Below are 20,069 nucleotides of genomic sequence, written 5' to 3'. Positions count from 1 at the left end.
CACCCAGTGAAGAGGAAGGAAGGTCTTTAACTGAAACACCCTCCCATCCTCACTGCTGGTTGCTGAAAGGCTTCTCTTTTCTGCCCTCAGATGGACTTGGCCCAATACAAATGGATATCCCAGACTTAATTTAGGTTGTATCTACCAAACACTGAAAGGAATACCAATCCTTCAGCACACACCCTCCCCAGCTATGAAAAAAAGATAAAATTCCAAAATTATTTTTCCTTCCCTTTCCAAAGATAGACAGTGTGACCGGCAGAATAAATGCCCCTTCCAAAGATGTCCACAACCTAGTCCCTAAAACCTGTGAATATGCTACCTTCCATGGCACAAGGGACTTTGAGAGTGTGATTAAGTTAAGGGTTCTGAGATGAGGTTATTCTGGGGTATCTGGGTGGGCTTCATGTAATCACAGTTTCCTGTGAGAGACAGGCAGGAGGGTCAGTCAGAGAAAGTGACACAGTGACTGAAGCAGAGGTCAGAGTGATAAGGGGTCCTGGGTTGAGGAATGTGGGCAGCCTCCAGAGAAAGGAAGGAAGTGGATTCTCCCCCAGAGCCTCCAGAAGGAATGCAGCCCGGCCAAATCATTTTCAACTTCTGACCTCCAGAACTCTAAGAGAATAAATCTGTTTCGTTTCAAATTGTGGTAATCTGTTACAGCAGCAGTAGAAAACTAATACAGGCATCTGCTAAAAATGTGCCAGATAAAGTATCGTTTCTAACAAGTCGGCCGCTTCGTCTCATGACACCTAACCCTGGAGGATGAAAGGAAAGTTCTAGCCCTCTCTCAGGCAGGGTCCCTAAACTCCAGAACCACTAAACATTTAAATAAAATGAGATATAAGATGGCAGGTTGAAAGGGGCGAGTGGGCAGTTCGAGAACACTGTAGTCATGTATGAAAAGCGTTATCCAAGAGGACTGCAAAGGATGAGATAGAAATGGAATGTGACTTATTTATAGCAAAGCCTGCCTCCCCTCCCCAGTGGGTGACAGAAGGGCTGTTTTAAAGTTTTATTCTTCAAACTTGGCTGCAGGACTTGGCTGCTTCTCAGGACTGTGCTTTTGTATTGAGCTTTAAAATATAAGAAGCAACCCCACGGTTAAACTATAGGCAGGGGTGGTGAGGCAGGAAAAATGCTGTGGGGAGTGAGAAGAGGCTGAGCTGTTATTCTTATTTAGTTAGTTGCTTAAGATAAACAAATAGAGGACACAATAGCAAATGGCTTGGAAAGGTTCCAGGTTGAAAGTGTCTGAATCCCCCAGCATTGAGGCTCCCGAGACAAGGCTGGTGCTGCAAAGCTAGTCAGGCAGCAGCACACGAAGCAGCTGGTGTAGAGGTTGAGAGTGAAGCAGACACTGGCCCTGATTATTAGAAATCCCCTCACTCTCTTTCTCTGCAGTCTGCTGACACAGAACTTTACCCAAGGAAACGTAGTCTATCCATGCAAAAACCAAGATTGACCCTCTAGAAAAAAAAAGTGTGTGTGGGTGTGGATGTGGGTATCAGGAGTTACAATACAGTTTATGCCTTTTGACCTAGGAATTCTAAATTCTGCTATTAATTAGGAGAGACTACAAAATTAAATTATGGGACATAATCCACTTAGGATATCAAGCAACCTTCAAAACTATGATAATGATAATGTATTGTGGCACAGATTAATGCTTAGGATATGATAGGGAAACATCAAATTGTACATACACTATGATTACCCATTAGGTTAATGTATTATATATACACTGCTGATACAAATTTAAAAACTGGGAGGAAACAGACCAAAATGTTACTGTAGTCATATCTGCATGGTAGGAATATGTGAGATTTTTTTTTCTATAGTTCATGCTTCGATTCTTTCAAAATGCAATTATAACTTTTAAAATGGAAAACAAATTGTTTTTTAAGAGGAAAGGGAGAAAGAAAATCAGTTGGTGGAAAGCTCAGCTGTACCAATATCTTGCCATGTGAGTTTCAGAACTAAAAATATTTTATGATTTCATGCTTCAGGGTCTCCATACAAAGAATGAGGCTATTATTACATCAGGCACAGCTCCTAGATTTAGTATTATAAAATATACTATCTCCTAAATACATCTTATGTTTGATTTATTTATGTATGTATGTATATATGTATGTATGGCTGTGTTGGGTCTTCGTTGCTGCGCACGGACTTTCTCTAGTTGCGGCGAGAGGGGGCTACTCTTCGTTGCGGTGCGCGGGCTTCTCATTGCGGTGGTTTCTCTAGTTGCAGACCATGGGCTCTAAGCGCACAGGCTTCAGTAGCTGTGGCAGGCAGGCTCAGTAGTTGTGGCTTGCCGGCTCTAGAGTGCAGGCTCATTAGTTGTGGCGCACAGGCTTAGTTGCTCTGTGGCATGTGGGATCTTCCAGGACCAGGGCTTGAACCCATGTCCCCTGCATTGGCAGGTGGATTCTTAACCACTGTGCCTCCAGGGAAGTCCTATCATCTTATGTTTTCTTAACATCTCATATTTTTCTCAGATAGCACCCATCACCTAGAATCATTTCTTGGCTCTCTTTCTACCAGACTGAATCCTACCCTTTCTTAAAGATGCAATTCACGTCATTTCTCTTCAAATTTCTTTTCCTCTGGATGCCTATCCTGTGCACACCAACTCTCCTGTAATTAATTATAAACAGCCTTGAAATTTCCTTTTTTTTTCTTTTTTTATGTAATTCAACTTATTTTTAAAAACCACATGCTTTAAAATAAAGCAAGCCCAGATTCAAATACCCATACCAGTTGTTTAACCCTTCTGAAACTCAGTTTCCTTATCTGAATTATAGGGTGACCACCACCTACCTAACAAGCTATTCTAATGATTAAATGATTCAGTGTATGTTCAGCACCCAGGACAGCGTCTGGTATACACTGGGTAGCTAATAAATGCTTATTTTCTTCCTTAGTCTTGCACCACCCCTGGTCTCCCCAGTTGGAGAGATTGTCTAGGACAATCTAAAATTGTCTAGGACAGGGACCATGTGGTACCCTACTTTTTATTCCCCCACACAAAAGTGGGGGGGGGAATAAATTACAGTGCCTTACCAGAAGCAGATGTTCAATAAATATACTACTTGTTGGGGCTTTCCTGGTGGTGCGGTGGTTAAGAATCCGTCTGCCAGCGCAGGGGACACGGGTTCAAGCCCTGGTCCGGGAAGATCCTACATGCCACGGAGCAACTAAGCCCGTGTGCCACAACTACTGAGCCTGTGCTCTAGAGCCTGTGAGCCACAACTACTGAAGCCTGTGCACCTAGAGCCGGTGTTCCACAACAAGAGAAGTCACCGCAATGAGAGGCCCGCGCACCACAACGAAGAGTAGCCCCCACTCGCCGCAACCAGAGAAAAACCGGCACACAGCAACGAAGACCCAACGCAGCCAAAAACAATAAATAAATAAAATAAATAAATTTATTAAAATATATACTATTTGTTGATTTGTTTTTTGCAAGGAGCGCTAAGCTTCAGGCAGAGAAAAATTAGAAACTATTACAGGTTGAATTGTGTCCCCCCAAAAGACATGTTGAGATCCTGACCCCTGACACCTGTGTATGTGACCTTATTTGGAAATGGGACCTTTGCAGATATAATTAGTTAAGTGAATATCAGATCTGAATTGGACTGGATTAGGGTGGGTCCTAAATCCAATGACCTTATAAGAAGGCCATGTGAAGACACAGAAGCAGAAGGCCATGTGAAGGTGGAAGTAAAATTGGATTTGTGCAGCCATAATCCAAGGAACACCAAGGATTACTGGCAGCCACAAGAAGCTAGGAAGAGGCAAGGAAGGATTCTTCCTTAGAGCATTCAGAGGGAGCACAGCCCTGCTGACACCTTGATTTCATACGTCTAGCCTCCTGAACTGTGACAGAATAAATTTCTATTATTTTAAGCCGCACAGTTTGTGGCAATTTGTAATCGCAGCCCTAGGAAACAAATACAAAAATGTTCAGAAGTGTCATACTGACAGGTATAAACTACGTCCTGTTTTCTAGACCAAAAAGCTCTTTAGAGCCAGGTAAGATTTCCTTTAGATAAAGCTTCTTTTCAGGCCCATTTCCTATTAGAGTTATTTGCCTGACATAGTCCCCCTTTCTAGAGTTCTGTAGAACTAGGTTGGGGTGAATAAATGTCATTTGGGTACTGTGGTGATATTACACTTTAGAGTCATCTTCCTCCTCCTACCTACCCCAGTGACTGGTGCCACCAGTCACCCAACTACCCAGGCCCAAATCCTAGTCATCAGCCCCAAATCCTTCTCTCTCACCCTCCAAGTCAATTCTACTTTCTAAATATACTGAAAGTCTCTCATGTTCTTCATCTCTACCACTGCCACCCTAAACCAATAAACCACTCAGGAAATGTCTTTTCTAAAACATTTTAAGAGCAAACTGAGGCTATCAGGGACAGATCTATCTTCCTTCAAAGCCAATGTTCTAAGGTTCTACTTCTGGCACTGGTTAAGTAAATGTTTCAGGAAAACCCTCCTGCTGAGAGTAACCAGAGAGACTGAAAAATGTTTTGTTAAATTTGTCTGAAGGCATTGGAGCGCTACAAAGGCAGTAAGAACTTTAGACCAAGATCTGAAAAAGAAGAGAGCTAAGAAGATGAGCCTGGTAACTGGAGTGTCTTTTTCCTCTCAGGACACTGCCAATTTCTTAAGCAAAAGGCATGACAGAGAAGATGATCTGTGCTTTCAGAAGTCTCATGGAGCTCAAGGGACAACAACTGAAGGTCAGAGTCACCAAGGATGAGGAAACTGAGCGAACATCCAGGGGTTTTGTTGGGACCAGAAGAGCTTGCACCCAAGAGTAAAGGTGATCTAGAAATATACTAGCCCTAACAAGAACTAAAATCCTGCTACATATACTCTCTGTATCTGATTAGATTAAGGTAGTCTGCCCCTTGCCTAACTGATAGAAAAAAGAAACAGTTAGAACTAAGTACCCTCTGGAGTAAGATAACATTCCCCCAGAGCCTTAAAAATTATCTCTCAATGTTAGTTGTATAAACAATGTGCAGAACTTAAGAAAAAAATAACTAGAAAAAAAATTGAAGACAATATAAACAATCAAGCAAGTGATATCGATTTTGAAGTATCAGGTACTAACTTAATAACTATGATTAATATGTTTAAGGAATTAAATGACAAAATAGAGAATTTTAGCAGGAAACTAGAAACTATAAAAAGGAATTCAATGGAAATTTTAGAACTTAAATAGTAATAACTAATGTTATAAATTCAATTGGATGGATTTAACCACAGATTAGATACAGTTAAGGAAAAAATTTGTAAACTGGAGGTTAGGTCAGTAGAAAACATCCATATTGAAACACTGAGGAATAAAAAATACAGAAAAGAGCACAAAGAACATGAAACACAGAGAAAAAGTCATACTATATGAACTAAATCCCAAGAAGAGTAAAAAGAGAAAACTAGACATAAACAATACTTGAGAAGATGATGGCTGAGAATTTTCCAAACACCAATCAAATAAAAAGAACTGCTATTAACTTTAAGAAGAATAAGTAAAAAGAAAATAACAGCTCATAGTAAAATTGCTAAAACCAAAGTGAAAGAAATCCTAAAAGCAGTCAAAGATTAAAAAAAGAGATGACATTCAACAAAGTAACAAAACTGACAGATAACTTCACAACAAAAACCATAGAAGCCAAGAGACAAAGAAAGTTATCATTAAAGTGTGGAAAGAAAATAACTGACAATCTAGAATTCCATATGTAGGAAAAGCACCCTCCAAAAAATGAAGATGAAACAAAGACATTTTTAGAAAAAGAGAAACTGAGAGAATTTATGTCCAGCAGACCTGCACTACAGAAGATACTAAAGGTAGTTCTTCAGACAAAAGAAAAATGACTCCAGATGTAAACACAGAGGTGCAGAAAATAATTAAGAATAATGGAAACAATAGTTTTTAATACATCTACATAACCATTATATTTAGCAAGTAAAAGAAAAAGGATAAAGTCTTATAGGGTTTTAAAAATAAAGAACAGTCAATCTGACCATATCCCCGGATGTCAGTAACCATCACCCTTTCAAAGCAATTATTAGGTCTACCAGAACAGAAGTTCAGTAACCTAACTGTGGGATCATCCCAAATATGAATAATTAATTAATTAATTCCCTTTCAAGAGACATTTGATTTATTTCCATCTTTGGATATTATTCACCAAAGAGTATGGATATTCTTTTGGAATGGGTGTATGTCTATATCTGTATTTATATCTTTGTATATTTCTTCCATTCCCTCATTGCCTTTTTTCAATTTTGATTTGTATTTGCAAACTAACAGATTTTTTAAAAATAACCCTCCTACCCCCCCCCAGTGATTTAACACATTTATTTTCCTTTCACAGACATTTATTAACTTTTAGTTTTTCTTGTTCAAAAAAAATCCTGAGAATGGGGAATCCCCTCAGTGGCCACTCAGGTTCTCCATAGTACAAGGATACAGGAGTATCAATAGCTAGAGTAATAAACTGTCTGCCAAAGTGTAAAATCTTAGACTCTTTGAAATGAAATGAGGGGAAAAAATGAAATGAAGCCTTAAGTACACCAAAGGCTTTCAAACTAGAAAGTTATATTCAGGCAAACACATCATATTAAACCACACTGAGCTATTCTCCACACTAAAAATACCATCCCTTTCATCTGTGGACACTGATAGCACTGGTCTGGAACTTGCCTGCACTCCTGTCTCCTGCCAACCAAGATAATGGGATGGGAAGCATTTCCCCTCACAAGTTTAATCCTAGGGGAAATGGAAAACAGAACAGTTTTTTCCTAAGGCAATTAAGAACCTTCAAAATATTTAATGAAAGGAATCTTAAAAAGCAGATTGAACGATTAAATTAGTTACCCAGAACACTCTCTGTAGTTTGTCCTTGGGAATTTTATTTAATGTTAAAAAAAAAAAGACAAGAAAATGAAAGACAGCCAAGACCAGAAAGTATTTGTCTTAAACATACTGACATCCCTGTGTTTTAAAATTTTACTTGGGTTAACTTTTTAAAGAAAATTAAAAAGAAAGCAAAGGAGGCTATGAAAGAATAAGCATAATAAAATGTGGATTTCTTTATTACGGATCATTAAAGCCCTGGGATGTCAGAATTGAAAGTGTTTTTGAGATCACTCAGCCTAGTTAACACTTCATTTCACAAATGACAAAACTGGACTTCATAAAACATAGAAACAACTTGTGCAGGGCCAAAAGTGAACTAGCGGGGCAGTGACAATAAGTAGCCAGATATCCTGGTCCAGTTACAGCCTCTTTCCATGACCCTCTTGATTTATCTACATACAAGAAGAGGGGAAGGCAATCCAGTTCCATTGTTATTTGGTTCAAAATTTTGTTGCCCCAGAGACCTTCAGGCAACTCCCAGGTATAACCTAGTTAGAGGAACCCTCTCATTCCCTCTCGTTACCATCAGATCTGCCCTGCATCGTATCAGTCACCAAATCCTGTAGATTCTACCTCCTAAACAGCTCTCAAGCACTTCTCTTCATCTACATTATCACTGCCACTGAGTTGGACATCATTTTTTCCTCCCGTGAATTCCTGTAAAGTCACCAAACTATTCTTCTGCTCACTAATCCTACCATTTCTCTTACAGCCTCCCTCTGCAATCCCATCCTGAACACTGACTTCCCTGATTTAAATCCTTTTGTGGAGAATTTCATTGCGAAGAGAAACGGGATCTCAGTGGATTCTCTTTGCTTCGGGGATTAGACCTGTATGAGTCAGAGGCTTATCGGCAAGCAGATGGCAAATAAAATATAGGACAATTCAAGGAAGGTTTATTTCAGAAAGGATCAAGTATAAAGAAGTAGCAGGGCATAGGGGAACCATGAGGGAACATTCAGGAACCTCTGACTTGTGGAAGTAGAACCCTATGGTAAATGGCTTCTGAAGTGGCCCATAATGATCTCTACCTCTGGGTATCTGTGCCCTTGTATAAACCCCTCACCTTGACTGAGGGCTAGACCTGGAGACTTGCCCCTAATGAAAGGGATGGAGTGTTACAGCCAAGATTAGGTTATAAAATAGTATGACTCCCACTGCCAACCCCCCCACCCTTCACCTCTTCCTTGCTTACTCTGATAAAACAGGCTTCTATGTTGTGACCTACCCTATAGAGAGACACATATGGAAAGGAACTGAGAGTAACAGACAGTGAGGAACCGAGGCGATCATTCAATAACCCTCAAGGAATTGAATCCCACCAAGAACCACATGAGTGAGCCTGGATGTGGGCCTTTCCCCAGTTGAACTTTCAGATGAACCTGCAATTCCAGCCAACATCTTGACTGTAGCTTGTGAGAGATCCTGAGCCAGAGGACCCAACTAATCTGCACTTGGATTATGGACCCAGAGAAACTGTGGCAATAAATGTCGTGTTTAAGCCATTGAGTTGGGGGGTGATGTGTTATACTGCAATAGATTACTAATACAAACTGGAACCACCACCCCAAGGCCCAAAAGGATGAGTCGAAGAAAAGGGTATCTGGACCCAGAGGAGGAGAGCAGTCTGCCTAGAGAGGAGCAATGACCTTCAGTCAAGGGACACAGCCAGTGCGAGACCTTGCCAAGAGGGGGCCAGGGGAAGAAATACCCTGACCTTGCTCTTCTTCCTCCCCCCACCCCACCTCTCCTCAGGCTCCCATGGACCAAATTCAATTGAAAGCCAGAGGTCACGGGAGCCCTGTAGATGCAGTCCACATGGTACAGTGCGCAGCATATAGAGCAGGGGAGTGTGGGCGCAGAGACAGAAAGAGAAGATACCTGCACAGCATCCAAACTCCTTGCCTGATGTATAAGATCTTTTATGATCTGGCCCTAATCTACCTAACCAGCTTTATTTCTCAACCTTCATCACAGAAACCTAGCTCCAGGAAAACAGCCACTGGAAGTTTCCAGAACTCAGTATACATTACAACTCTGTCCCTTTGCATGTGCTAGTCCTTCTGCCTCCACAGTTTTTCTCCCATTCTCTGCAAGGTTAATTCTTATTCGTCTTTCAAGAATTAAGGCAGGCCAAACCCTCTGGATGTCTTCTATGACATCATAATCCTCTCTCCTGATATGGACCTCCCAACCCTTCTATCTCCTCCCAGACCCCTCAATGTACCTCTATGTGCATTGCAATTGCCTAGTTATCCCATCTCTGCCCCACTGGCCAATGGGTTCTTTCAGGGAATAGTATCCATCTTGCCTTCCTAGCATCTAACAGTGTCTGGCACACAAATGACACTTGATACATATTTGCTAATTAAAGAGTTTCTAATCCTCATTGCGCCTTGGTCACCAGGGTCTGCAGGTTCCCTGACTCTCAACTGCACTGGCCTCTACAACTGCCGTCAATGAATTCCAAAACAATGTCCTGCTGCTAGCTTTCTCAAAATCACTGCAGAGAAGTTCTGTGCACATTATTTAGTCCAATCCCCATCACTTTACATAAGAGGAAATGAAGCCAAAACAGTATTTTATTTATTGAGTTTGTTTATTAAGTTTACCCTGTGAGTAAACAGGGTTAATTGTATCATGCTTCTTTCTATTTTATGTAGACACTAAATACATACATATTTTTTGTAAGACGTGTTCCTTACTTGGGAAGGAGGAAGGCAAAATAAGAAACAGAGCCAGGAAGATGAAGTTCCCCATCGAGAGAATCAAAGCAGTAAGTGATCCAGGGCTCTTGGCTCCCTGTTTGGCATCTTCCATCACATCGTACCACCTCCTGACCCTAGCCTGGGTCACGGTAAGCTACAATTTTCTCTGTCCACCTACCATTTAATTTCCCAGAGTTCTACCAAATAACATTGCCAGTCCAGGTGGAAATTTGTCAGGAGACATTACCAACACCTCTCAGAGAACCAGATAAAATCAGAAAGCAACCTACTCTTACTCAAAAGAATTCCTAGCTATAAAAGAAAGTAAACATTTCAGAACATCTTCACCCAGGAAACAAGAGCACTAGCAAGAAGAATGAAACTTGAGCATTACAAATGTTCAAAGGTAACCCAAGTCACACCTCTGAGAATAACCTCGAAAACCAAAGATCTGCCACGTGGTATTTTCATTTATTTAATTTAACCAATGGCTTTCAGCCCCAACAATGTAGTAGTAATGTTAGTTTGTGATTGATAACATAACAGGAGAGAGGACACCAATTGGGCTTTCGAGTTACCTGGACACAATCACCGGTTCACTGGGAAATTGCCAAGTAACTTTCAGCAAGTTATGCATCTTCCCCATACTTTAATTTTCCCATCTATAAGATGAAGGTATTGACTAGAAAATCTCTAAGATGAAGCTACTAAAATTCCTCAATTCTAACTCTTTAAGAGCCTGGTTTTTCTACATCTTGAAAGATCTACAAATAATTACAAAATCAAAAACCCAATTCAAGACACCAACTTCCCCATGACTTTACACTGCATACTCCACCTGGATATTTTAAAAGACACTAAATAAATGTGTTTCAAACTTAGCTGGGCATCAGATTCTCTTGAGAACACTTTAAAACTCAGATTCCTAGGACCCAGCTCAGACATATTAAACACAAACAACTTGCGGGTTCTTTGAGGACCAGCATTTTTATAAAGTACCCCTAAATGATCTGATGTATAGCCAGGTTCAAATATCATCATTACATTGGGCAATTCAATGACCCCAGGATCTTTTGGATCCAGGATTAAAAAAAGAAAAAGAAAAAGAAAAAAAGGTTAACAGGTCTAGACAACAATGAATAATTAAGACTTTCTTTTAAGTAGACTTTTAATGTGACCAATACATTTTTCATGTACACCTCCAATCCAAAATGTGAATATGAAGGATTAAAAAAACTAAATTAGAAAGCCTGCTCAAGTCAATAAATAAATCATGCCTTGGGAAAGGATAACTTCTCATAGTTAATGACATAGAACACATGAAAAGAAAATAAAGAGTATTCTGAAAAGTATAGGCTTAAGAAACCCACCCATCATTACTCATATGTCAGAAGGTTACCATCCTAAATGGCATTTAAAAGTCACAACAACATTATGGACACTTATTAGTCGGAGGTTTACTCAAAAGTTTCATTTCTCTACATTTAGCTTTTTAAATGTCAGCATCTGAATCAACACAACATAGTCCAAGCAAAAATTTCACACTGAAAACATCTGACAAGAGAAAGAAATAACAAGCAAGAGAAAGAAAATTAAAATGAAAGCACTATTTCCACATTTTTAATGTAAATTTTTGCTGTAGAACTCTGAGAAAAGGTTTGATTTTATAGCTATGACCTTGAATAAATCATTATACAAGAGGACTTCCATAGAAAACATTTTGAATCAACCTTGGTTTCAAGATTCAATCTTTACCTATACCTTGAGGATAGTGTCCTGCAGTAGGTAAGTCTTGGTCATAGGCAGTGGTCAGTCTACAGCAGAAAACTAGGTGAATATCCCATGTTTCAAACACAACCAGGGCCTAAGTGAGTCAAACTAACTAGGTTTAAATGATTCCAGGTCCTGGACCCATACGGGGCAATAAGTGTGCCTGCTTTCTTTCTAATAGATGGCACAGATCCAATGTCCTTTTTATACCAATTAACTAACATAGCAAATAACATGAACACATACATACCCCCCACAGATTTATCATGAGGAAGCAAGACAGATTTCCAAAATAGAAACCAAATAACTAATAGTCATTTCTCTAAACAATTACAGCATTTTACAACTTTGTAGCTAAATTAAAATTTAAAAATGAAGAGCCCCCTGATACCACCTAAAAAGTAAAAATCAAGTTCCCACAAACCTGTAGGAAGTTTTCCCTTTCAACATAATACCAAACATTCTTGTGGGAAGATGTTTGTATTACATGACCTTTACATTTCTTATTAACCTTTAATAATCCATTAATTTGCAACCTCCTGAATAAAATAAAAATATCTGCCTTGTTTTCCTGTGTCATAAAAAGCAACTCACTGTATAAATGCACTTTAATCACCTTATTAACAGCACCAACATTTATATATTTTATAATTTATTTCCTCTCCAAGTGTTACTATCGCTACAAGACCGAAAGATAAAAAAAAAAGAAGCATTAATCATGGACCACTTCTATGCCAAGCAGGATGTAAGATGCTTTAATTACTTTATCCAAATGAATCTTCACAGTAACTCCTGGAGGTACTATCCTTTCTCCCACCTTTTCCCCCTTTTCTGGATGAAGAAACAGAGACTCACAGAAGTTAAATAACCGACTCCAGGTCACACCACTAGGAAGTGGCGGAGTTGCAATTTTAACCCAGATCTGACCCCAAACCCCATGTTCCTATGTGCTTGGCAGAGGGTCTCCTAGTTTGAGGTGGGTTAAGAAGGTAACGAATAAACGTCTCTATATTATTCTATATGCCTCACAACTTGGTTAGCCCCACTAATCTTTTTTTTCTTTACTACAACTTAATAAACATCTGTCTTAGGGATGGGTTATCTAAGCATTCTTTTTCAAAGCAAAGGATTAAGGAATTTGGTACTAAAAGCAAGATTAGTTTGAGAGCTCTGTTTTTACAAGGAAAAAAGAAAAATCCACCATATTGTTCATCCAGGAATATCTAGTTCAACATTGCACATATGATTAACATAGACAGAACACAGAATCTTGCAGAATACACAGAACTCAGCAGACAATTCAAATATTTAGCGAAAGGAATGAGATGAACTCATTTTCCTTATTAATATATGATACAGTTAGGCTACATTTTTACAAACGTGCAGACATCAAAAAGGTGTATGAGAAGCAGCAACTGTTTCCTCAAATTCAGCAATGCACAAATAAAACTTATGTACCATATTTCCTTCCTTTAAAACATATGCTTCCCAATATTCCTATTTGAATTAATAGCACCAATGCCTTTCTATCACCCAAGGTCAAAAACCCAGTTATCTCTGACTCTTTATTCACCTTCTAATTTCATATTCATTCCGTTTCCAAGTCATTGCTAATTCAGACTCTTTAATCCCTCTGCTCAGTCCTGCTCCTTTCTGAGGGGCATTTTCCCTGCTAGATTAGGGTCCTCCTTACCTTTCTCACAGATACGGAAGCGCCCCACCAAAGCCTCCAACCCACCCTCGATAACAGTCCACTTGGCACACTGGCGCAAGGCTCATAATCCCAAAGAAATGTTGATCTCACAACTCCTGGCACTAAAGTTTTTGATGATTAAATTGCCTATGATTCAACATTCTAAAATCTGGCTCCATCCCAGACTCTCTTCCCCAAATCTCTCCTCCATTTACTCCATTTATTTGTAATTCATCCTCTGCCCAAGCTAACTGGTTCTGGTTGCCCTTCACTTCCTCTAGCTCTTTGCCTTTGCTGAATGCATCTCACTGCCTTGAATGTTGCTCTTCACTTCTATTTTCCACAGAAGGGAATCCTACAGATCCTTTAAAACTGAGTTCAAAGGCCTCTCCTCCACAGCCCATCCCAGATCTCAGAGGCTGGAAGTAATCGCCCCCTCCTCTGAGACTATGTAACTCTCTACTTGCACTTCTCTTTTGGAAATTAACACTTGGACGCTATAACAGTTATCTGTGTACATCTTATGTCTCCTACCAGCTATAAACTGTCTAATACATACACACCTCTGTGTCCCTCCCACAGTATCTAGACCAGATCTTATCTGTACTACGGGTTTGAACACATTCAATTAATTAATGTTACACTAAGGCCTTTACACAAAATGACAACACGTGTCTATCTGCATTGTTCAGGCAATCTTTGGTTTAAAGAAAACTAAGCCATAGAGTGTTTTTCAAGTGTTCAATACCAAGGATGACAAGACCTAACTTCCTTGAATTTTAAAATTCGGGAATCAGAGGATATGAGAAGAAAATTATTCATTCAACAGTCAAGGCCGTTTAGGCAGAAAACATTTGTGGAGCCATCAACCGTCAGTCAACCCTACACAGAACACAGACACGTACACGGCAGCACCCCCAGCGTTTAACCAGATGCCTTACTTTGCGGTAGACTATCATATTTGGAGAACTCTCCTCTGGGTCTGCAATTCCCACTGTTCTTTGATCCCCGGATCCCTGAGCCATCCTGGGTGTCTTCACTCACACTGTGAAAATAAATAAATAGACCATTAAGACAGGAAAGAATTACATAAAGAAATGCCATGCAAAGGACTAAGTATCTTTTGTCAGGTGGCATGGAAACAAAACGTGATGTAATTTCTTTTTTTCATTACTTTAAGCAGTATTTTTTTAGGTTGGGGATAACTGTAGTCTTATTATCCACATACATTCTTCTAATTTCAAAGCAACGTGTGTTTTATTTTCAGCCCAGAATCATTCACTCTAGGGGAGATCATACACCAATCTTAAATAATCTCCTGGAGATAGACGAAGCCACTCATTTTCATGTTTTGTCTTATCAAAGCTCATTTTATGATTAATTCTATGCATTAAAATATGAATATTTTATCAAGGAATTGCAAATCAAAACCACAAGGAGATACCACTTTATACCCACTAGGATGGTTATAATAATTTCTTTAACTCAAATAAGCATTGACAAGGATGTAGGGAAATCAGAACCCTTGTACATTGTTGGTAGGAATATAAAATGGTTCAGTCACCATGGAAAACAGTTTGCTGGCTCCTCAAAAAGTTAGAATTTACCACAGAATAGAATTTACCATATAACCTTGCAATTCTACTCTTAATTAAAAACAGGTATTCAAACCAATATTTGAACACTAATGTCTGTCAGAGCAGCACTATTCACCGAAAAATGGAAATAACTCAATGTCCATCAACTGATGAATGGCTAAAAAAAATATGGTCTCTCTCTACCATGGAATGTAATTCAGCCATCCAAAGTAATAAAGTACTCGGGGGGAGCTTCAAGATGGCGGAAGAGTAAGATGTGGAGATCACCTTCCTCCCACAAATACACCAGAAACACATCTACATGTGGAACAACTCCTACAGAACACCTACTGAATGCTGGCAGAAGACCTCAGACCTCCCAAAAGGCAAGAAACTCCCCACGTACCTGGGTAGGGCAAAAGAAAAAAGGAAAAACAGAGACAAGAATACGGACGGGACCTGCTCCAGTGGGCGGGAGCTGTGAAGGAAGAAAGATTTCCACACACTAGGAAGCCCCCTCGCTGGCGGAGACTGCGGGTGGCGGAGGGGGGCAGCTTCGAAGCCGCGGAGGAGAGCACAGCAACGGGTGAGGAGGGCAAAGCGCAGAGATTCCCGCATAGAGGATCGGTGCTGACCGGCACTCACCAGCCCGAGAGGCTTGTCTGCTCACCCGCCGGGGCGGGCGGGGCTGGGAGCTGAGGCTCCGGCTTCGGTCGGATCCCAGGGAGAGGACTGGGGTTGGCAGCGTGAACACAGCCTGCAGGGGGTTAGTGCGCCACAGCTAGACAGGAGGGAGTCGGGGGAAAAAGTCTGGAGCCGCCGAAGAGGCAAGAGACATTTTCTTCCCTCTTTGTTTCCTGGTGCGCGAGGAGAGGGAATTAAGAGCTCCGCTTAAAGGAGCTCCAGAGACGGGCGCGAGCCAAGGCTAAAAGCGCAGACCCCAGAGCCGGGCTTGAGACGATAAGGCCGCTACTGCCGCCACCGGAGCTTGAGACGATAAGGCCGCTGCTGCCGCCACCAAGAAACCTGTGTGCGAGCACAGGTCACTATCCACACCCCCCTTCCAGGGAGCCTGTGCAGCCCGCCACTGCCAGGGTCCCGGGATCCAGGGACAACTTCCCCGGGAGAACGCACGGCGCGCCTCAGGCTGCTGCAACGTCACGCCGGCCTCTGCCGCCACAGGCCCGCCCCGCACTCCGTGCCCCTCCCTCCCCCGCGGCCTGAGTGAGCCAGAGCCCCCGAGTCAGCGGCTCCTTTAACCCTGTCCTGTCTGAGCGGAAAAACAGACGCCCTCCAGCGACCTACATGCAGAGGCGGGGCCAAATCCAAAACTCAGCCCCGGGAGCTGTGAGAACAAAGAAGACAAAGGGAAACCTCTCCCAGCAGCCTCAGGAGCAGGGGATTAAATCTCCACAATCAACCTGATGTACCCTGAACCTGTGGGATACCTGAATAGACAACAAATCATCCCAAACTGAGGCGGTGGACTATTGGGAGCAATGATATAGATATATATTTCTCCCTTTTTCTCTTTTTGTGAGTGTGTATGTGTATGCTTTCGTATGTGATTTTGTATATATACCTTTGCTTTCACCATTTGTCCTAGGGTTCTGTCTGTCCATTTTATTTATTTATTTATTTTAAGTATAGTTTTTAGCACTTGTTATCATTGGTGGATTTGTTTTTTGGTTTGCTTCCTCTGTTCTTTCTTTATTTTTATTACTTATTAAAAAAATTTTAATAATTATTTTTTATCTTAGTAACTTTATTTTATTTTATTTTACCTTCTTTCTTTCTTTCCTTTTTTTCTCCCTTTTATTCTGAGCCGTGTGGCTGACAGGATCTTGGTGCTCCAGCCGGTTGTCAGGACTGTGCCTCTGAGGTGGGAGAGCCGAGTTCAGGACACTGGTCCACAAGAGACCTCCCAGCTCCACATAATATCAAACGGTGAACATCTCCCAGAGATCTCCATCTCACCACCAAGACCCAGCTCAACTCAACGACCAGCAACCTACAGTGCTGGACACCCTATGCCAAACAACTAGCAAGACAGGAACACAACACCATCCATTAGCACCGAGGCTGCCTAAACCCATAATAAGCCTACAGACACCCCAAAACACACCACCAGACGTGCACCTGCCCACCAGAAAGACAAGATCCAGCCTTATCCACCAGAACACAGGCACTCCTCCACCAGGAAGCCTACAAAACCCACTGAACCAACCTTAGCCACTGGGTACAGACAGCAAAAACAATGGGAACTACGAACCTGCAGCCTGTGAAAAGGAGACCCTAAACACAGTAAGTTAAGCAAAATAAGAATACAGAGAAACACACAGCAGATGAAGGAGCAAGGCAAAAACCCACCAGATCTAACAAATGAAGAGGAAATAGGCAGTCTACCTGAAAAAGAATTCAGAATAATGATAGTAAAGATGTCCAAACTCTTTGAAATAGAATGGAGAAAATACAAAAAACGTTTAACAATGACCTAGAAGAACTAAGGAGCAAACAATGATGCACAACACAATAAATGAAATTAAAAATTCTCTAGAAGGGATCAATAGCAGAATAACTGAGGCACAAGAACGGATAAGTGACCTGGAAGATAAAATAGTGGAAATAATTACTGCAGAGCAGAATAAAGAAAAAAGAATGAAAAGAATTGAGGACAGTCTCAGAGACCTCTGGGACAACATTTAATGCACCAACATTCGAATTATAGGGGTACCAGAAGAAGAAGAGAAAAAGAAAGGGACTGACAAAACATTTGAAGAGATTATAGTTAAAAACTGCCCTAATATGGGAAAGGAAATAGTTATTCAAGTCCAGGAAGCACAGAGAGTCCAATACAGGATAAATCCAAGGAGAAACACGCCAAGACACATATTAATCAAACTATCAAAAATTAAATACAAAGAACAAATATTAAAAGCAGCAAGGGAAAAACAACAAATAACACACAAGAGAATCCCCATAAGGTTAACAGCTGATCTTTCAGCAGAAATTCTGCAAGCCAGAAGGGAGTGGCAGGACATATTTAAAGTATTGAAGGAGAAAAACCTACTACACAGATGACTCTACCCAGCAAGGATCTCATTCAGATTTGACGGAGAAATTAAAACCTTTACAGACAAACAAAACCTAAGAGAATTCAGCACCACCAAACCACCTTTACAACAAACAGTAAAGGAACTTCTCTAGGCAGGAAACACAAAAGAAGGAAAAGACCTACAATAATAAACCCAAAACAATTAAGAAAATGGTAATAGGAACATACATATCGATAATTACCTTAAATCTAAATGGATTAAATGCCGCAACCAAAAGACATAGACTGGCTGAATGGATACAAAAACAAGACCCATATATATGCTGTCTACAAGAGACCCACCTCAGACCTAGGGACACATACAGACTGAAAGTGAGGGGATGGAAAAAGATATTCCATGCAAATGGAAATCAAAAGAAACTGGAGCAGCAATTCTCATATCAGACAAAATAGACTTTAAAACAAAGACAATTACAAGAGACAAGGGCACTGCATAATGATCAAGGGATCAATCCAAGAAGAAGATATAACAATTGTAAATATTTATGAACCCAACACAGGAGCACCTCAATACATAAGGCAAGTACTAACAGCCATAAAAGGGGAAATCGACAGTAACACAATCATAGTAGGGGACTTTAACACCACACTTTCACCAATGGACAGATTATCCAAAACGAAAATAAATAAGGAAACACAAGCTTTAAATGATAATTAAACAAGATGGACTTAATTGATATTTGTAGGACATTCCATCCCAAAACAACAGAATACACATTCTTCTCAAGTGCTCATGGAACATTCTCCAGGATAGATCCTATCTTGGGTCACAAATCAAGCCTTTGTAAATTTAAGAAAATTGAAATCGTATCAAGTATCTTTTCCGACCACAACATATGAGACTAGATATCAATTACAGGAAAAAATCTGTAAAAAATACAAACACATGGAGGCTAAACAATACACTACTTAATAACCAAGAGATCACTGAAGAAATCAAAGAAGAAATCAAAAAATACCTAGAAACAAGTGATAATGAAAACATGACGACCCAAAACCTATGGGATGCAGCGAAAGCAGTTCTAAGAGGGAAGTTTATAGCAATACAATCCCACCTTAAGAAACAAGATACATCTCAAATAAATAACCTAACCTTACACCTAAAGCAATTAGAGAAAGAAGAACAACAAAACCCCAAAGTTAGCAGAAGGAAAGAAATCATAAATATCAGATCAGAAATAAATGAAAAAGAAATTAAGGAAACTATAGCAAAGATCAATAAAAATAAAAGCTGGTTCTTTGAGAAGATAAACAAAATTGATAAACCATAAGCCAGACTCATCAAGAAAAACTGGGAGAAGACTCAAATCAATAGAATTAGAAATGAAAAAGGAGAAGTAACAACTGACATTGCAGAAATACAAAGGATCATGAGAGACTACTATAAGCAACTATATGACAATAAAATGGACAACCGGGAAGAAATGGACAAATTCTTAAAAATGCACAACCTTCAGAGACTAAACAAGGAAGAAATAGAAAATATGAACAGACCAATCACAAGCAATAAAATTGAAACAGTGATTAAAAATATTCCAACAAACAAAAGCCCAGGACCAGATGGCTTCACAGGCAAATTCTATCAAACATTTACAGAACAGCTAACACCTATCCTTCTCAAACTCTTCCAGAATATAGCAGAGGGAGGGACACTCCCAAACTCATTGTACGAGGCCACCATCACCCTGATACCAAAACCAGACAAAGATGTCACAAAGAGGAAAACTACAGGCCAATATCAGTGATGAACATAGATGCAAAAATCCTCAACAAAATACTAGCAAACAGAATCCAACAGCACATTAAAAGGATCATATATCATGATCAAGTGGGGTTTATCCCAGGAATGCAAGGATTCTTCAATATATGCAAAGCAATCAATGTGATACACCATATTAACAAAGTGAAGGAGAAAAACCATATGATCATCTCAATAGATGCAGAGAAAGCTTTTGACAAAATTCAACACCCATTTATGATAAAAACCCTCCAGAAAGTAGGCATAGAGGGAACTTTCCTCAACATAATAAAGGTTGTCCATATAGGACAACCCCACAGCCAACATTGTCCTCAATGGTGAAAAACTGAAAGCAGTTCCACTAAGATCAGGAACAAGACAAGGTTGTCCATTCTCACCACTATTATTCAACATAGTTTTAGAAGTTTTAGCCACAGCAATCAGAGAAAAAAAACAAATAAAAGGAATCCAAATCAGAAAAGAAGAAGTAAAGCCGTCACCATTTGCAAATGACATGATACTATA

The 20,069-nt window shown here is 40.1% G+C and overlaps 1 protein-coding gene across 5 annotated transcripts in view; it reads right to left on the bottom strand.

Moving 5' to 3' along the window:
* The window catches only part of RGS6 (regulator of G protein signaling 6), a 582,626-nt gene that overhangs the window by 534,714 nt on the left and 27,843 nt on the right, over window positions 1-20,069 (bottom strand). For all 5 annotated transcript variants that reach the window (XM_049706214.1, XM_004262192.3, XM_049706217.1 and 2 more), the window contains exon 2: window positions 14,056-14,159. In XM_049706214.1, coding sequence (XP_049562171.1) covers window positions 14,056-14,139 — 84 coding nt within the window. In that variant the 5' untranslated portion in view covers window positions 14,140-14,159. The remainder of the gene's footprint in view (window positions 1-14,055; window positions 14,160-20,069) is intronic.

Source organism: Orcinus orca, chromosome 2 (assembly GCF_937001465.1).
Source record: "Orcinus orca chromosome 2, mOrcOrc1.1, whole genome shotgun sequence".
In the NCBI taxonomy this organism is placed as follows: Eukaryota; Metazoa; Chordata; class Mammalia; order Artiodactyla; family Delphinidae; genus Orcinus; species Orcinus orca.
This window is presented reverse-complemented; position numbering and strand designations above follow the sequence as displayed.